The following is a 20,220-nucleotide window of genomic DNA, read 5'->3' on the forward strand; positions in this document are numbered from 1 at the left end:
TTCTTTTTAAAATACATGAAACATTTCATAGTAAAAGATGAAGAAAAACAGGATAAAAGAGTTGCTGGACAAATGGAAGCAGTATTATGTACAAAATGTAATTATCAGTATTATGAACACAGTTGTGGAAAGAACCTGAAGTTATTCTCTGGGTAAGGTGGGGTTAACTTAATGGCAAGGTAACAATTACCATGTGTGCTCATCACATAATCAGGCTCTGGATGAACAAGGGGCCTCAAATCTGTTTAGGATGAAGAACTCCAACACAAGCTTGGCACAAAGGCCACTGGCTAAACACACAGCCTTTTTTACCCCTAAGAGCCCATATGCCTCCTATCCTGGATTGCTTAAGATTTTTCTTAAATATATGGAATCTGTTTCTGGTTGATCCCCATATTCACTGCTTCCTACTAACCACTCCCTGGCAGACACCCCTAAAGTTCATAGGGTCTACCAGGCCCCCAACAAGACACATGGTACAAGGTACAAAACAAGAAATTAACCCATATATTAAGTTTGACTGTTAATGCTATGTATTTGCATATATTCTAATTACCTGTTTCTAATTACAAGCTTAAAATGGTAAAGGACTCATTTTTTCACCAGAAGACTTAATTTGATGTGCCTTTGTTTATCCATTTATTAATCATACAGCAGCCTCAATAAAGTACTTCTGTAGAGGCCTGAAAAGTACATGTAATTGTACTTCAGCACAGGTAAAAATATATTGGCTTATTTTTTCTCTAAAACCAGAGAGAAAATTAATTCTTTTCAGCTGCTTCATTCCAGGCATAAGCATTTGCTTTGTGTTAAATCAGCGATTTGTAGGCTGGGCTTTGTCAGCATCTCATGATTTGGGGGTAGGAGGTGGCAGGATGGGTGTTGCAAACATGTTCACATCCAAATTGTCCTTTTACAAGGATATTTGCAAAGGCTTTCCTCTGTGATCCCTTTAAACTGCCTCAAAATTGTCTTGTTCTTGGATGTTCCTTATTATCCAACATTTCCAACCAATACTTTTTTTTACGAGCATGAGAATATTTCTGTGATATTTCATTTTTCTGGAAGAACAGTCAATTTAACATTTCTGCTAAATAATCAATAAGGAAACTACATTTGGCAACTAATTCATCCATCCAATAATTACTGGGAACCTATTAAATTCAGTATGACATGGCCTCTGCCCTCAAATAGTTCATAATCTGGTGGTATAATTCTTAGAAGCAGTGGAATTTTCCAACACCTAGAAAGATATTTCAAACTTCTGTAGTCCCTGTGTGTGTCACCAGGGCTCAAAGACAGTTATTCCTCTCAAATAACTGAGCTCTGAAAAAAGATTAAGAAGTGCTGGCCTGGGAGAAGGGCAGATACTTTAACATCTAACTAGGATGTGTGATAGTCAGTGTTAGAAGGAACGTCAATTGCACAGTGCTAACAGAGCACAAAGAAGAAGCAAATTACCTGGGAGGAGGGCTTCCAGAAGATTCAAAGAAGATTCACATTTGATCAGGGTTTTAAAGACTTTTATTGGCTGAGGGTTTAGCACAGCAAGAGCATGTGCAAGTTATTGGGGGAAAAACATAACTCCTTGGAAGACCAAGTGATTTGGAGTGGCCAGAAGTTGAGATTTTGAGAATGAATGAAGGAAAAGAAAACTAGTTGAACACCATGAATATATACAATCATTACAATTATTATTTGTCAACTCTTTTAAAAAAAGGAGTAGTCCGAAATAACACTGAAAGGGGGGAAGGTCCAAGATGGCCGATTAGACACAACTCCAGCACACAACGCCTAGCGAGAGAGACACAGATATCCAGAGATCTCCTAGCTCCAACCGAGGTACCAGGTGCATTTCAACGGGTCTGGTCCCATGGTGAGCAAAGCCCACTCAGGGCAGACTGAGGTGGGGAGGGGTGCTGTTTCACCCGGAAAGTGCATCTGACCCACGAGTCAGAGGCCCCCCCTCTGACACTCCTGTCCAGATACAGCGCTTCCCCTAAAGCCTCAGCAATACACAGAACAGGGGATTTTTGCCAGTTGACCACCTGGAATTACAAGCGCGGAGTTGAATAAGAGCCTGCGGACTGAGCTATTGCCCCTCCCCCTGCCCGTAGGGAGGGGAAGCTGTAAGGGGGAGCAGCTAGGCAGGTCCCTACCCCATGACCAGAGAGAGAGGAAGCTGAAAGTGAGAGACAGCCAGGTGCCACTGAGTGGGTCCCTACCCTCCCCCACAAACCCCAGAGGGCTGAAGCTCTGACTCTAGTGGGTTGCGCAGCCAGTGCCACAGTCTGAGATGAACCGGGAATGATCCAGCCCAGTGGAGGAAGGGCACAACCCACCAATAGAGAGGTGAGACTAGGCTACATGGTTTAACAAAAAACACAGGAAGCCTACATAGCAATGGGACTGTGTTCTTAACAACCCAGCAGTCTACAGGTCAGTGGAAGAGGTGGGCCTAATCTCCTGGTATTAAAAAAAAGACACAGGAAGCTTCCCTAGTAACCCGAAGTAGTCCCTAGAAACCCAGTAGAGCCTCCACAGGCAGAAAAGCAACCTCATCAAGCAGCTCCCTGACACCACAGCCAGGTAAATCCACAAAGATGGGAAAAAAACCAGCGCAAAAAAAATGAAACCATCAAAGACCAGAACACCTCTTCTCCTTCAAGGGATCACAACTCCTCAACAATACAGGTCACAACTTGACTGAGGAGTGCGACGAATTGACAGAAACTTCAGAAGGTGGCTAAAAACAAACTTTTCTGAACTAAAGGAACATGTTCTAACTCTATGCAAAGAAACCAAAAACCCTGAAAAGAGATGAAATGCTAGTTATTCTAGTTAGACGAAATGCTAACTAGAATAACGAGCCTAAAGAAAAACATAAATGACTTGATGGTGTTGCAAAACACAGCAAGAGAACTACTTGAAACAAACACAAATCGATCAAGCAGAAGAAAGGATATCAGAGATTGAAGATCAATTCAATGAAATAAAAAGAGAAGGCAAGACAAGAGAAAAAAGAGTAAAAAGAAATGAACAAAGCCTCCAAGAAATATGGGATTATGTGAAAAGACCTAATCTATGCTTGATTGGTGTACCTCAATATGATGGGGAGAATGAATCCAGGCTGGAAAACATGCTCGAGGATTATCCAGGAGAACTTCTCAAACCAAGACTAGCAAGGCAGTGCAAATTACAAATTCAAGAAATACAGAGAACTCCACAAAGATATTCCTCAAGAAGAGCAACCTCAAGGCACATAATCATCAGATTCACCAGGGTTGAAATGAAGGAAAAATGCTAAGGGCGGCCAGAGAGAAAGAACAGGTCACCCACAGAGAGAAGCCAATCAGACTCAACAGCAGATCTCTCCGCAGAAGCCCTATATGCCAGAAGAGACTGGGGGCCAATATTCAACATCCTTAAAGAAATGAACTTTCAACCCAGAATATCATATCCAGCCAAACTAAGTTTCGTAAGTGAAGGAGAAATAAAATCCTTTACAGACAAGGAATTATTGAGAGATTGTGTCTCCACCAGACCTGCCCTACAAGAGCTCCTGAAAGAAACACTGAGCACGAAAAGGAACAAGTACCAGACACTGCAAAAGCAAACCAGTTGGCAAAGACCAAAAATGCAATGAAGAAAATGAGTCAACTAATGGGAAAGAAAACCAGCCAGTAACAACATGGCGGGAGCAAATTCACCCATAACAATATTAACATTGAAAGTAAATGGCCTAAACGCCCTAATCAAAAGACACAGACTGGCAAACTGGATAAAAAGTCAGAACCCATCGGTGTGCTGTATTCAGGAAGCCCATCTCACATACAAAGACACGTAAGACTCAAAGGAATGGAAGAAGATTTACCAAGCAAATGGAGAACAAAAAAAAAGCAGGGGTTGCAATCCTAGTCTCTGATAAAATGGACTTCAAATCAACAAAGATCAAAAGAGACAAAGAAGGGCATTACATAATGGTAAAAGGATCAGTCCAACAGGAAGATCTAACTATCCTAAATATATAGGTCCACAACACAGGAGCACCCAGATACATAAAGCAAGTTCATAATGACCTAAAATGAGATTTAGACTCCCACAAAATAATAGTGGGAGACTTCAACACTCCACTGTCAATATTAGACAGATCAACAAGACAGAAAATTAACAAGGATATCCAGGACTTGAATGCAGGGCTGGACCAAGCGGATCTAATAGACATATACAGAATGCTCCACCCCAAATCCACAGAATATACATTTTTCTCAGCACCACATTGCACTTACTCTAAAATTGACCACATCATTGAAAGCAAATCACTCCTCAGCAAATGCAAAAGAACAGACATCATAACAGTCTATCAGACAACAATGAAATCAGACTAGAACTCAGGATCAGGAAACACACTCAAACCCACACAACCACTTGGAGACTGAACAACTTGCTTCTGAGTGTCAACTGGATAAACAATGAAATGAAGGCAGAAATATAAAGATGTTCTTCAAAACCAAGCAGTATGAAGACACAACTTACCAGAATCTCCGGGACACCTTTAAAGCAGTGTCAAGAGGGAAATTTATAGCAATAAATGCCCACCAGAGAAGAGAAGCAAGATCTAAAATTGGCACCCTATTGTAAAAATTGAAAGAGCTACAGGAGCAAGATCAAAAAAACTCAAAAGCTAGCAGAAGACAAGAAATAACTAAGGTCAGAGCCGAACTGAAGGAGACAGAAACAAAAAAATCCTTCAAAAAATCGAGGAGCTGGTTTTTTTGAAAAGATCAACAAAACAGACAGACCATTAGCCAGATTAATAAAAAAGAAAAGGGAGAAGAATCAAATAGATTAAATTAAAAAACAATAAAGGGGATGTCACCACTGATCCCACAGAAATGCAAACTACCATCAGAGATTACTACAAACAGCTCTACTCACATAAACCAGTAAACCAGGAAGAAATGGATAAATTCCTAGACACCTGTATTCTACCAAGACTAAACCAGGAGGAAGTTGAAACCCGGAATAGACCAATAACAAGGGCTGAAGTAGAGGCAGCAATCAATAGCCTACCAATCAAAAAAAGTCCAGGTCCAGAGGGGTACACAGCTGAATTCTACCAGATGTACAAAGAGGAGCTGGTTCCATTCCTTCTGAAACTGTATCAAACAATACAAAAGGAGGGAATCCTCCCTAACTCATTTTATGAGACCAACAGCATCCTGATACCAAAACCGGGCAGAGACTCAACTAAAAAAGAAAACTTCAGGCCAATATCCATGATGAACATCGACACAAAAATCTTCAATAAAATACTGGCAAACAGATTGCAACAGCACATAAAAAAGCTTCTCCATCATGAACAAGTAGGCTTCATCCCAGGGATGCAAGGTTGGTTCAACATATGCAAATCCATAAATGTAATCCATGACATAAACGGAACCAAAGACAAAAACCACATGATTATCTCAATAGATGCAGAGAAGGTCTTCGATAAAATTCAACAGCCCTTCATGCTAAAAACTCTCAATAAACTAGGTATTGACGGAAGGTATCATAAAATGATAAAAGCTACATATGACAAACCTACAGTCAATATCATACTGAACAGGCAAAAGCTGGAAGAATTCCCTTTGAAAGCAGGCACTAGACAAGGATGGCCTCTCTCACCACTCCTATTCAACATAATATTGGAAGTTCTAGCCAGAGCAATCAGGCAAGAAAAAGAAATAAAGGGTATTCAAGTAGGAAAGAAGGAAGTCAAACTGTCTCTATTTGCAGATGACATGATTGTATATCTAGAAGGACCCATCGTCTGAGCCCAAAAGCTCCTGAAACTGATAAGTAACTTCTGCAAAGTCGCAGCATACAAAATCAATGTGCAGAAATCACAAGCATTCCTATATACCAATAACAGACAAACAGAGAGCCAATTCAAGAGTGAACTCCCATTCACAATTGCTACAAAGAGAATAAAATACCTAGGAATACAACTAACAAAGGATGTAAAGGACTTCTTCAAGGAGAACTACAAACCACTGCTCAATGAAATCAGAGGACACAAATGGATGGAGAAATATTCCATGCTCATGGTTAAGAAGAATCAATATCATGAAAATGGCCATACTGTCCAAAGTAATTTACAGATTCTTCACAGAACTGGAAAAAACCACTTTAAACTTCATATGGAATCACAAAAGACCCCCCCACAGCTAAGACAATCCTAAGCAAAAAGAACAAAGCCAGAGGCATCACACTGCCAGGCTTCAAACTATATTACAAGGCTACAGTAATCAAAACGGCATGGTACTGTTACCAAAACAGAGACATAGACCACTGGAATAGAACAGACACTCCAGAAGAAACACCACACATCTACAACCATCTGATCTTGGACAAACCTGGCAAAAACGAGCAACGAGGAAAGGACTCCATGTTTAATAAATGGTGTTGGGAAAACTGGCTAGCAATGTGCAGAAAGCAGAATCTGGACCCCTACCTGTCACCTTCCACTAAAATTAACTCCAGATGGATCAAAGATTTAAACATAAAACCTAACACCATAAAAATACTAGAAGAAAATGTAGGCAAAACCTCCAGGACATGGACACAGGCAAGGACTTCATGACTAAAACACCAAAAGCAATGGCAATAAAAGCCAAAATAGACAAGTGGGATCTAATTAAACTCCAGAGCTTCTGTACAGCAAAAGAAACCATCATTAGAGTGAATCGGCAACCAACAGAATGGGAAAAAATTTTTGCAGTCTACCCATCTGACAAAGGGCTAATATCCAGAATCTACAGAGAACTAAAACAGATTTACAAGAAAAAAAAAAAAAAAACCCATTCAAAAGTGGGCAAAGGGTATGAACAGAAACTTTTCAAAAGAAGACATACATGAGGCCAAGAAAAAAAAATATGAAAAAATGCTCATCATCACTGGTCATCAGAGAAATGCAAATCAAAACCACACTGAGATATCGTCTCATGCCAGTTAGAATGGTGATCATTAAAAAATCTGGAGAAAACAGACGCTGGAGAGGATGTAGAGAAATGGGAACACTCTTACCCAGTTGGTGGGAGTGTAAATTAGTTCAATCAATGTGGAAGACAATGTGGTGATTTCTCAAGGATCTAGAAATAGAAATTCCATTTGACCCAGCAATCCCATTACTGGGTATATACCCATAGAACTATAAATCGTTCTACTATAAAGACACATGCACACGAATGTTTATTGCAGCCCTGTGTACAATAGCAAAGACCTGGAACCAACCCAAATGCGAATCAATGATAGGCTGGACAAAGAAAATGTGATATATATACACTATGGAATACTACACAGCCAAAATAATCGATGAGCTCATGTCCTTTGTAGGGACTTGGATGAATCTGGAAACCATCATTCTCAGCAAACTGACACAAGAACAGAAGGCCAAACACTGTATGTTCTCACTCATAGGTGGGTGTTGAACAATGAGAACACGTGGACTCAGGGAGAGGAGCATCATACACTGGGGGCAGTTGGGGGGGGTAAGGGAGAGACAGTGGGAGGTGGGGAGGGAGGGGAGGGTGGGAAGGGATAACATGGAGAGAAATGCCAGATATAGTATGCACCAAAGGTAAGATAAATTAATTAAAAAAAAAAAAAGAAATAACACTGAAAGCATATTCTGAGGTGAGATCAGGGGATGGCATTTCTCATCAAGTTAGGTAGTTCCCATCTGTCCTATAGGAAATTTACCAGTATAGGGTGTGGGGGGGTGTGTGTTTGTGTGTGTGATCTGTCCTATAGGAAATTCAGCAGCAGAAGGTGTGTGTGTATATATGTATGTCTCCCATCTGTCCTATAGTATATTCACCAGCAGAGGGTGTGTGTGTGTGTGTGTGTGCGCGCGCATGTGTGTCCCATCTGTCCTATAGGAGATTCAGTAGCAGAGGGTCTGTGTGTGTGTGTGTATGTGTGTGTGTGTGTGTCCCATCTGTCCTATAGGAAATTCAGCAGCAGAGGGTCTGTGTGTGTGTGTGTGTGTGTGTGTGTGTGTGTGTCCCATCTGTCCTATAGGATATTCACTAGCAGACGGGGCGCGCGTGTGTGTGTGTGTGTCTTGTTGAAAAGTTAAAGGTAGGGAGCATGGAAGTGAACAGTAAGAGTTATATGTTTGTCTTATTGTAGCATACACAAAAAGATTCAACATTTGGCTTAGACACATGGTAAACTAATTTCATATACTTATGTCACTCTTGGGTCGAACAGTGTCCTTTTGATCTTGCGATTCGTGTGGCTCTCTAGGTCAGGTTCTCATTTTTGCCCTTTCTTCTTTGGAGAAGTCTCCTCTCCTGTCCCTGGTTTGGGACCTATGGCTCTGTTCTCTGGGCCAGCTGCAGAGTTGGTATATAGAAAGAACTCTGGGAGCAATAATAAAGATGGGACTGAGGGGACAAACAGAGAAGGAAAGGCTGGAAGTGAGGAGGCTTAAGAGGTCAGGGAAACTTGACTAGAGACTGCAATCTAAGAAGACACTCATCAGATTTATCCCAGAGGGTCCCCAAAAAGAGAACCAGGATCTACTGATGAAAACCAAAACCCAACAGCTGCTTGAAGATGGCAACAGACCACCTTGATTTGTCATTGTGGCTTATTAGAAGAAAGGGCTTAAAAGGTTTATTATTTATTGCTACATAATGAATTCTCCCAAAATGTAGTGGTTTACAACAGCAAACAGTTATTATCTCACAGTTCCCGTGGGTCAGAAATTCCACAGTGGCTTCATTGGGTCGTTCTTTTAAGGACCTCCAATGAGATGCTGTCATCTGAAGCCTCAGATCTCTGAGGCTGTTGGCAGGAAGCCCTAGTTTCTCAGAAGCAGCTGTTGGGAAGGAAGTTGCAGTTTTTTGCAAAATGGGCTTCTCCATAGTGCTGCTTGAGTGTCCTCCTAACATGGCAGTTGGTCTCACCCAGAGGGAGTGATTCAACAGAAAGCCCAAGGAGGAAGCCACAATGCCTTTTTGACCTAGTCTCAGAAATCGCACACTGTCACTTCTGCCATAATCTTATGGTTGGAAGCGAGTCTCTAGTATTCGGGTCACAGTCAAGGACAGGGGAATTGAGCTCCACCTCTTGAAGGGAGGTGTATTCAACAATCTATAAACAAAGCACCTGGAACAGGGTCACGCAAGTAGACTTTGAAAGTTCCTTCATACCTGAGATTTTCCTATTCTATTCATGAATCAGTAGACAAAGGACAAACCTCAAAAGTGTCCAGTACTTGAGTCCTATCACCCTGGAAGCAGCTCACTGAGGCTCTGACAATGTATTTGTCAAGAGGAGAGCCTACATAATGGCTTCAAGGAAACTCCATCAAGTGGCAATGAGGTTAGACTGAAACTGCTTTTGTGGTGTAATGAGAACATTATGATTTTGAGAAAAGAAAGTGAACACAGAAAAGGCTATAGTAGGAGATTATGTGATTATATTATTCTTGGGACCAAAAAAGTGATTAACAATATACAGTAGTTAAGTTTTCTTTTTTTTTTTCTTTTTTTTTTTTTTTTGGAAATTGCTTTATTTGGATGTGTAGAAAATAAAGACTTCTGAGATTTCCTGGTTACTAGAAATTACTGAGCATCCAGGAGCCATGAGTTTATAAAGTTATACTCTCATGACAGTGAAAAAGAAATAAATGGGAAGTCATGGTCCAAACATGAAGCAAATTAAGTTGTAGCCTGATTTGGAGCAATTGATAAAAAGGAGAATCCACTTGATCTCAATGACTGAAATAGTCTCCTTCTATAGGCAGAGGTTTATGACAAACACTGCTCTTTATGGGTCTGATCTTCCACTTCCAGGGCATGCAGTGGGCAATACTATACTATAATCTTGATACTGTCAATGCTGGTTACTGACACTATTTAGAATCAACCCCTGATCAACTACAGAGATAAGTATAGATGTAAGAAGGCAAACGATAACAACAGCAACAATGGTATTGTTTACAGAGGTTGAGGTGAGGTAGGGGAGTGAAAGAGGAAAGAAAAGGAGAAAAGTGAATACTATAGGGTCTGAATGTTTCCTCCAAAATCCATGTTGAAACCTATTCCCCAATATGGCAGTATTAAGATGTGGGACCTTGAAGAGGTGATTAGGTCATGAGAACTCTGCCCTCATGAAATGGATTAATACCTTCATGAATTAATGGGTTATCATGGGACTGGAGCTGGTGGCTTTATAAGAAGGGAAGAGAGACCTGAGCTAGCACACTCAGCCCCTTCACCATGTGATGCCCTGTGCCCCTATGGGACTCTGGAGAGTCCCCACCAGCAAGAAGGCCCTCATCACATGCAGCCCCTTGACCTTGGACTTCTCAGCCTCCACAACTTAAGAAAATAAATTAATTTCTTTACAAATTACTCAGGTATTCTGCTAGTTTTAGGTATTCTGTTATAAACAACAGAAAACAGACTAACAGAAAACAGCACATGAACTTTCTTCAACTTACATCGTTGAAGTGGTGGGGAATGTTTGATAGACATTATACAAAGTTACTAAATCAAGAAACTGTGTTAGAGTACAATAAAATTAGAAGTATTATTTCAAGTTAAAGTAGAATTCCAACAAAAATCAGGAAGGAAGGGAAGTGGTATATGGTGTGAGCTAAGTTTTTAATTTTTTCACAGCAAGGGGTCACAAGTTACTGACTAATCAAGAAATGGATGTGTAAGCACATTCTACACAGTGAGGGTGCTTCCCATGAGATTAACCAGAACCAAAGAATGACTGGTGGCTCTGGAAATGGAGTGTAAAAGGTGACTTTCACATTTTTGATTCCTAGCCTTCTATACTGTTTGAATTTACTTTGTTTTCTATCCTTCTATACAGCTTGAATTTATTTTCTCACCACTTACTTAACATTCATAACTTTTTTAAGTGACAAATAAAAAGTCCACATAATCGGTAGCATCTATAAGTTGACATTAGCCTATGTTCACCAGGTTTTAGTAGATAAGCTTCACAAGCATCAACCCCTCCAGTTAACAAATGGCAAGATTTCACTTATTTCATAAATTGGCACTTCACACTTAATGCTTCCTCTTGAAATAAAGAGTAGGAACCAGTTTACAAATCACTACAGTGGTAATAAAATCTATATAACATGAGCTAAAATACTATAACTTATCCTTAAATATGCATTTTTATACCACCAAAAGTGAAAACACAACCGGAAAGACCTTACAGTTTTCAGGGTTAACATAAATGGGCAAGATTCCAGGCTCAGCAAAGTACTATGATACTCCTTTCTAGGAATACTCGATGAAGTAATTTTAATGCTCCTCTACCCACCACTGCCCAAACACTAAGGGTTATTCTTCTGAGGTTTTTTAGGGAAAAAAATAAAAAAAAAAAAAACTTTAAGTTCTGGCATACATGTGCAGAACATGCAGGTTTGTTACATAGGTATACACGTGTCATGGTGATATGCTGCACCCATCAACCCATCATCTATATTAGGCATTTCTCCTAATGCTATCCCTCCCCTAGTCCCCCATGCCCTAACAGGTCCCGGTTTGTGATGTTTCCCTCCCTGTGTCCATGTGATCTCATTATTCAACTCCCACTTATGAGTGAGGACATGCAGTGTTTCATTTTCTGTTCCTGTGTTAGTTTGCAAATAATGATGGGTTTCAACTTCATCCATGTCCCTGCAAATGTTTTATGGAAAGCCCATGTCCATCTTCTGTATATATTTAAAGCTAACCAGGTTGGGTTTAACTATCTAACTGGAAGAATGTTCAAAAGATTCAACGATGATTAATAGTAGTTTTACCAAAGGAAAAAACTACTACTTGTCTTGGTTTAACAAAACATGACTGTTAAAAAACACATCTCCTTGGAGCAACCTAAGAAACAAAACCACACATCTGGATGGACATCTGCAACTCTGCAAAAACACTCATTTGACCCTCCCTCACCACAGCTTTAAGAGGAGGGCAGGGCAGACGTCCGTGGTTTACAGATGAGGAAGTGGCACAGAACAGTGAGACCAATGCACAAAGGTGTCATGGCTAGCGAGCCACAGAGGCAGGACTGACCTCTAGGCCAGTAGCTCTTCACACGCTTCTCATTCCTTTCGGAGAAGGGAAACATGAAGAAGCTTCTCTCTCCATTACTGTGTACCTTGCTATGGGTCACCTCAAATGCTTTCTGGAATAGGATAGGCCATGAATACATGGTCCAATGTTCTTATTACTGGACTTTAGTAAAGGTCCTTGGTTCTAAGCTTATTTGAAAGATATTCGCTAAGCCTATACTTAAAAATAAACATTCATCTTTTACATGTTTACATATGGAAAAAGAGAAAGATGCACACAATGCTTATGTCTCACTTACCTAAAAGTGTCTGCTTATTTTGGGAGGAGTCAGGCTCAGCAGAACATCTGCACGAACGGAGAACAATCACTCCGCCAAGCACGCCATCTTCACTGGCGAGGAAAGGTGAACCTAGGCAGAGAGGACTAGCAGTCATTTTTCAGTGAATTTTTTTTTTAATTTTCAATTTTCATTTCATTACTAAAACAAAAACATGGCATGAATAAGATCTTGAAAGATGCCCATTTTCTGACAATCACCTTTGTTCATATCTCATTATACACTCGATGGCAAAGGCAGGTTTATGCCTGAACAGGGGCCATTTCGCAAAGAAAATGCCACACGCTGCCAAGAAGATGAGGAGGGAGTGTGCATTACTGTATTCAGAACGGAACTGGAAACACTACCAGATTAAAGGACCAAAACACAAATACAGGAAAAAATGCTCAACGACTCCCTTTGATCAACTCTGAGAGATCACTTACCACAGGGTCTCCCTGCTGTCAGGGACACACCACCAAAAGCTTCAGTTTACTACCTTAAATGCAATTTGAAACAATAAGCTACAAACTTTATTATAAACATTTTAAAATGCTTCTGATGGTTCATACAAATAAGGGTGAAACTGAATTTCTATGATGAGAGTCTGGTGGTTAGAAAGAGTTGGGCCTCTTTGAGATCTCACACACTGAACCACTGTGAGCATTTCAATTACATTATATTTTAAACCCCTCATTTTTCTTCCCTAAGGACATCATCTTCAAACATCTGGCATAGCAAGTGAGCACATGGAGAACAAATGCAAAATTAACCCAAGCACTATCAAAGAGTGTAATAATAATCAAACCCAACTAAATTGGATTTGGTGGGAGCTTCTGGTTAAACTTCATATATAAAACACATGCAGTTTTCTCCGTCCCTCCCCAAATCCTAGTGAACTGATGGAAAAGGATGAAAAAAGCCATAGCCCAATAAGGGCAGAGAAAGTGGCAGACAAGGAAAAAACTGACCTTTTGGAAAATGGTAAGAAGACAAGTAAGTGGTTACTCACGTAGCAAACCCAAGAAAGCTGAAACCTAAGTTTTCATGGGGCAGGGGGAAATTGGAGTGGAGAAAACCCACAGGAAACCAAGCCAGTTTTGCCATTAAAATGCAAAAGCATTCAGAAATTGAAGGCTTCAAGTTTCTCTTGAAGGAACTTGGGCATGGGTACAGGGTAGAGATGATAAAAGATGGTTGGCTGAGAGTGTCCAAAAGAATCCTCTAGACCAGAGGTTGTCCTACTAAGAATGCCATTATTTTGTTCTCTCTTTACTTTTGAAAGGGTTGTTAAAAAGGGGGGCGGGGGGAGGAGGAAGAAGAGAAGGAGGAGAATATGCCACAAAGACCATGCTATTGGCTGCAAAGCCCATAATCTTTATTCTCTGGCTCTTTTACAGAAAAATTTTGCCAACTTCTGATCTAGAAGAGAAGATCAGAACTGCAGTTCCTTTCCAAAAAGGAAGTTACTCCTCTCTAACCCTGAGAAAGCCAGGGTATTTAGTCTCTAGAGAAGGTGAACCAGAGAGTTGAGACTTGGGAACATCAGGGTTAGCCCAGGGCAGGAAAGAGGCTGCATACTGAAAACAGGTTGCTGAGGTGTAAGCCTTTATGCTAAACAGTGAAATAACTAGCTCCTCGGATGCAAGAAATCAAGCTGATATCCTACAAGAAGTGATGGGATAATCCCTTTCTGGCAACCCAGCCAACTAAAGAGTAAAGATCTACTCGAGAGTCCGCCCCCCACCTCCTGCAAAAGAAAAGACATGTCCTTGCCTAAATAAGGGCTTCTAGATGACAAGTATGATTCATACACAAAAGGTTTTTAGTTCAGCTTGTTGTTTATTAAATAGTTAATACCAAACAGTTGGTATTTAACTATTTAAAAAGCACAGACAATCTAGGATTACCAGGTGTATTAGTTAGTCCTCTGTTTTAGGAAAGACAGAGACTAAAATAAAATAGTAACACAGAGAAAATTTGGGCAGGTGTACTGAGCAGAAAAAAAGTAAAACAACAACAACAAATTAGAAGCTGGCACAGTGGCTCACACTTGTAATCTCAGCACTTTGGGAAGCCGAGATGGGCAGATCACAAGGTCAGGAGATTGAGACCATCCTGGCCAACATGGTGAAACCCCATTTCTACTAAAAATACAAAAATTACTGGGCGTGGTGGTGTGTGCCTGTGATCTCAGTAACTCAGGAGGCTGAGGCAGAATTGCTTGGACCAGGGAGTTGGAGGTTGCAGTAAGCTGAGATCGTGCCACTGCATTCTAGCCTGGCAAAAGAGCAAGACTCTGTCTCAAAAAAAACCAAACAAAAAACCTTAAAAAGACAGATGAAAAATGAGTGAAAAATATAAGAAAATAATAAGACTAGGCCAGAATTATCCAATATGCAAATAATAGGAGTTGCAGAAAGAGGGACTAGAAAAAAGGAGTAAAATTTCAAAGAAATAATTCAAAAACATTTCCAAGAATTGAAGATGAGTGTTCAAATTGAAAAGTCCATCAACCTCCCAGTACAGCTCATGAAAAAAAGCCCCATGAAGATTTATCACTATGAAATGTTAAGATACTAAGGAAGGAGAGAAGGGTCTAAAAACTTTCAAATGGGAAGAAAAGATCACATGGGAAGTAAGGGTATTGTAATGACATCAAATTTCTCAACAACACCTGAAGCTAAAAGATTATGAGGCACTAAAATGCTGAGGAAAAGTTATTTCCAACCTAGAATTCTATATTCAGCCAAAAGGTCAATATGGTATAAAAGCAGAATAAAATGCTACAAAGTCTCAAAGAGTTTACCTCCCATGCATTCTTCCTCAGAAAGCTACAGGATGACTGTGCATTGACAGAATGAAGGAGTGAGGTAAATAATGAAGAAGAAATAAGATCTGGATGCAGAGGATCCAAAACAAAAGAAGATAATGGGATTCCAATGGCACAGCTATGCAGCAAACTGAGAGAGCAAACTGTCCAAATTGGAGCATGAAGCCAGAGGAGGCCAGGAAAGGTAATTCCAAGGGCAGGGAAAAATAAACTGAATACATGTTGGTTTGAAATTATTGAGAAAAAAATGTTTCAGATTTTGAGGGAAGTTTGGAGATGAAAGACTGACTGGTACCAAAAAAATAATAACAAGACTTGTACAAGAAATGAAATGGAATCACAGTATACTATGTAGTTAAGATGTGAATAGCTAAAGTAAACAAATATAAACTCTCATACTGATAAGCTAAAAAAGGGGGGGAGGAAATATGATACATTGAGAGTAGGAGTTTAATTTTCAGAATAACCCTGCCATGAAACATTTTATTATCATTTACAGATGAAGAACCTGAGCTTCAGAGAGGTTCAATCACTTGCTATAGCCATGCTATCATTGAGTAGGAAATATGGCTTCCCCTAGCATCTTCTGAGTCATGAACTTTGCTAGCAATGCCCCTCAGGTAACAAAAAAAATCCGTGAATAATCTCAAAATGCAACAGTGTGCTGGACACCTCCACCCCAGCAGCACTCAAACTCGGCACCTCCAAAACTGTTCCTTTTACCACCAAATCCAGAAACTTCTCCTGGGCTCCTATAGCTTATCTAAGCTCTAAATGCTTTTATCTGTTAGCTCTCCCTATGACCTCATTTTTGCCTGCCCCACTCCCTTCATTCCCACTGACAAGACCCTCAATGTGCTTTCATTGTCCAAGAAACTCTGCAATCAGCTCCAATCAGCCTTCTGCTCTAGTCGTTCAAATCTCTAAATTAAGTAATGCAATAAAAATGTACTAAGTGCCAGGACTCTTCCAGGCACTGGGGATATAGAAGTGAGCAAAGTCCCTGCATACATCTAGTTGAGCAGCTTGGGGGATAAGTATTAAACTCTACAGAACAGTATGGAGATCCACCCAACAGCAATAAGTGCTGTGAAGAAAATGAATCCAGGTAAATGATGGAGACTGTCACTGGGGGTGGGCTTCGTCTACATCAAAAAGCAAGAAGGCCTCTTTTGGTAAGGAGCTAACCATGTGATAATCTGAGGAAAGAACATTCCAGGCAGATCAACTGGCAAATGCAGAGACTCTATGGTGAGGGAGGGAGGGAGGAAGGGAGGGAGGAGAGAGAATATGTGATATTGTGCTGGCCTAGAGCCAGAACCAGAGCAAAACTATTTTATAAAATGCAAAACTGTTTTTAGATAAGTTGAAATGGCTGCCCCATTCTCCTCACAATAACTGCTAGCCTTGGCTACTGTAAATAAAAACTGCTAGTTTGCTTTGCAAACTAGCCACTATGTAAAGCTGCTTACCTTTTCTTATCAGTAACTGCCAGAATTGCTAGCCTTTGCTTACCGGCAATTGCCAGACTAAGCAGCCCAAGCTAGTTCCATCCTGGCTCCTGTGACTTGTAATAAGTAACTAAGGTCTGTGATTTCCACCTTAACCAGATAATGTGTAAACAAATGTTTATCTTGACTTCTGTACACCACTTAAGTAACAAACGGAATGACAAAAGTCCCCTGGCCCTTGGAATGTCCGGAGACCCCCACCCTCATCTCTGCCCAGGAGGTAATTTACAGAATCCACTAGCCCTCAGAATGTCTGAAGCCTTTTCATCCCCATCCCTGCCCCTCACGCCCACTCCCAAGGTGGTTTTTCGGGTATAAAAAATCATGGCACCCTCCTTTTGCCACCACAGGTTGGAGAGACGTGAGTCCTCTGTGGTCGCCGGCATAATAAATGACCCTGCAATCTGGCATACTTTTGTCTTGTGATAACTTTCTACGCTCCGGTCAAATACAACAAATAGAACATGAGTTTAAGAGAGAGGCAAGGCCAGGACACAGTGATAGCATTAATTTGGACTTGTAAAAGTTACTTAGCTATGCAGAATGTAATGACAAGGCAAGCATAAAAGCAACAAGCCACTAAAGCGGCTGCTGTGGCAGCCCAATTGAGAGTTAACAGTGGCTTGGGTGAGCCTTGTGACAATGGAGGCTGTCTACAGAAGCTGGGTCTGCGATATATTCTGCAAGTGGAACTAAAAGAATTGTTCATGGAAGGGACATGGGAGGCATGGAAAACAGGGACATCAAAGTTTACTGTAATAAGAGATATGCATCCCAGCAATGGCCACATCATTAAACAACTGAAAAACCTGTAATAGCTCCCAACTGTCTGAGAATGATGCCCAAATTCCTCAGTCTAGCATAGCCTTTCTTATCCTGCCCAATCTTATCACACTGTTTATTTTTACACATTATTTGGACTTCCCATACTCCACGACCCTAAGATTTCCCTTCCTGGTGCCCTTTCTTCCCATAAACTGAGTCTGTTCTTTGGCTCTAGTGCCTTTTATACAGATCTGAGCCTTCTGGGGTAAAGGTATCTGATGTACCTTTGAAGCATCCTAGTGATTAGCAAAATGATTCCAACACACACACACACACACACACACACACACACCCCTGCCTATATCACTGCAGTGTGGCAAAGAGAATGGCAAGAAAGAAGAGAATGGAACTTTTACACAAGTGCTCTGAAAGGGAGTAGGCGCTCCAGGCTACCATGCAAGCTTATGTCGGCATTGCATTTGATATGAACTCATCCAATTATTTAATGAAAGCATGGTTAGAGTATATTTGAAGATTCCACATTTTTTGTGAAAAATACTCAGATTTTTACATTATCACCATGGTGCCAGAAAAACACTAACACAGGCAGAAAATCCTGTTTTAGTCTTGGGATAGCAACTATGTGTTATTAAGATATAATTTTTTAATTACACTCTTCAGGTAATGTATATTAAAAGACATCTTTGAAGGCTGTTATGAGGACTGAATTTATATGTATGAACTTTTTTTTAACTTCTAAGATGCTATTTAAACACTTGGTGGCAGTAACATTGATGGTAAAGACCCTTCAGCATTTTGTTGGTTTTCAAAGACTATCATGTGGAACAAGATATATTATTATACCAGCCTAGCTAATCTTCTACAACAGCTGGAGCCAGCATTCAACTGACTAGATGGTGGTGGTGATAGGGTATCAATTTCCCAAGTTAAAAATGTTAAAGTGTGTATATAAAAGGAAACATTATTTCTTACTAGTAAAGAAGAAAGGAAGGAAAATTAACATGAAGTAACATGCGGGGCACTGCCTAAGTGCTTTCTATACCCACATAGAGAACCAAGGATAAAATTTAATAAACTAAGACAATCCTAAATTCCATTAACATATGTGCAAGCAGCTGCATAAAACAAGTGGATTAATAAAGAAGTAAGAAAGAAGACCAACGTTTATTCACTATAATAAAATTGTCTCAACTAGATCCCCTACATACCTAAGCCTGTAACTGCTATGGAATGAAACTGTCACTACAGATGGTGAGATATACTCACTGTGATTAAATGTATGTAACCTGGACATTCACTTAGGTTGTAAATCCAGACTATAAACAAATTACAGACCTACTTACTGTATTTGTGCTATAAACTCTAAGGATGAAAACACCAAAGAAATTTGAGAGGAGAACCATGACAAATACTAAAACAGAGACGTTAATAAGAATTTAAATGCATATTACTTTGATTGCTAGTAACAGATTCCTAACTAGAATAACCTAGAACAAAAAGAGGAATTTGCCGTCTCATAAAATCTAAGAGGAAAAAAACCAAAGGGGTTAACCCTGGTATGATCAACTGGAACCACAAGACCAGTGGAGTAGAGTTAGGATTAGACAAACAAATCCACAGATGTCCACAACACACTAATGGGCAGAACACAGGGCCAGGAAACCAGGAAATCGGAGTTCCAGTTTGGTGCTGTCTTCTGGAATAAAACACTTTATCTCTCTGAACCTTGCTTTTTTTCCTTCATCTGAGAAATTAGACACTGGACTAATAGTCTCTGATGTGCGTGTATAGTGTTAGGAGTATTTTTAGTATTCAAGATTCTTCTCTACCCACAAGCAGCAACCAGTATTACCTGATACCAGACAAGCTAAAACATCAGAGTTCCTTTTGCAAAACCTGATGCAAAGGTTCCTCTTCAACATGTAAGAATTTATCAAGAGAGGGATTCTGTAGCTAGAAGGTAGCTGCTAGTGTTCCACCTTCCCATTACATTTAATAAAGAATTTCTGTCCTTTCAATACATTTCTGTGCATTTCTTTTTTCTTTTGAATGCCTATGTACCAAATCACTTGAATGCCATTTTCTCTTGGAGGAATTACACATGTATTGAGAAAAATAATTATATTGACACACAGAGAGAAACCGTTTGGAGGTCAGGTGAGCAAGAAAATAAAGAACTGGGGAATGATGCCTATTCCTTACTGAAAACGTATACCCCAAATCCACAACAAGAGATTATGAATACCTTATTTAAATATAGAAATAGGATAACAGTTTATGCTTCCTGGAAGATCAAGGACTTTTTCTCTTAGATGCACTTAAGTCTATAAGATTGTCTCCATCATCCTATAAGATGTATATTAAGTTAACTGCATTCTACCATTTGCTGCTCCTACAAAAATCCCAATGGAATGATCTTCACTACACTCACTTTATAGAAGAGAAACCAAAGGAAAGAAAGAAAGATCCTCAAGTACATGGAGGTAAATGAGCCTACAGAAACACAAGCAAGTGGGAGCACACTGCAGCACTGGCCCAGGCCTCTGTCTGCAAATCCTGAGGACTACACCTGCTCCTCAAGAATCCACCTCACTCCAGGTATCATCACTGTCTGCCATTTTCTGGTGATAAGCATAATTTTAAGGTATCCAACTTAAAGAGGAGAGGAGAGCTGAATTGAGA

The 20,220-nt window shown here is 40.1% G+C and overlaps 1 protein-coding gene across 6 annotated transcripts in view; it reads right to left on the bottom strand.

Annotated features, from left to right (window-relative positions):
- TASP1 (taspase 1) overlaps window positions 1-20,220 on the bottom strand; it is a 243,572-nt gene that overhangs the window by 42,298 nt on the left and 181,054 nt on the right. For all 6 annotated transcript variants that reach the window (XR_004259822.1, XM_032248011.1, XM_032248014.1 and 3 more), the window contains one exon: window positions 12,391-12,501. Coding sequence is in view for 5 of the 6 variants with exons in the window: in XM_032248011.1 (XP_032103902.1) it covers window positions 12,391-12,501 (111 nt within the window). In the remaining variant the exon portion in view is untranslated. The remainder of the gene's footprint in view (window positions 1-12,390; window positions 12,502-20,220) is intronic.

The sequence above is a fragment of the Sapajus apella genome, unplaced genomic scaffold, assembly GCF_009761245.1.
Source record: "Sapajus apella isolate SASKATOON/1434 unplaced genomic scaffold, GSC_monkey_1.0 scaffold65, whole genome shotgun sequence".
NCBI lineage: Eukaryota > Metazoa > Chordata > Mammalia > Primates > Cebidae > Sapajus > Sapajus apella.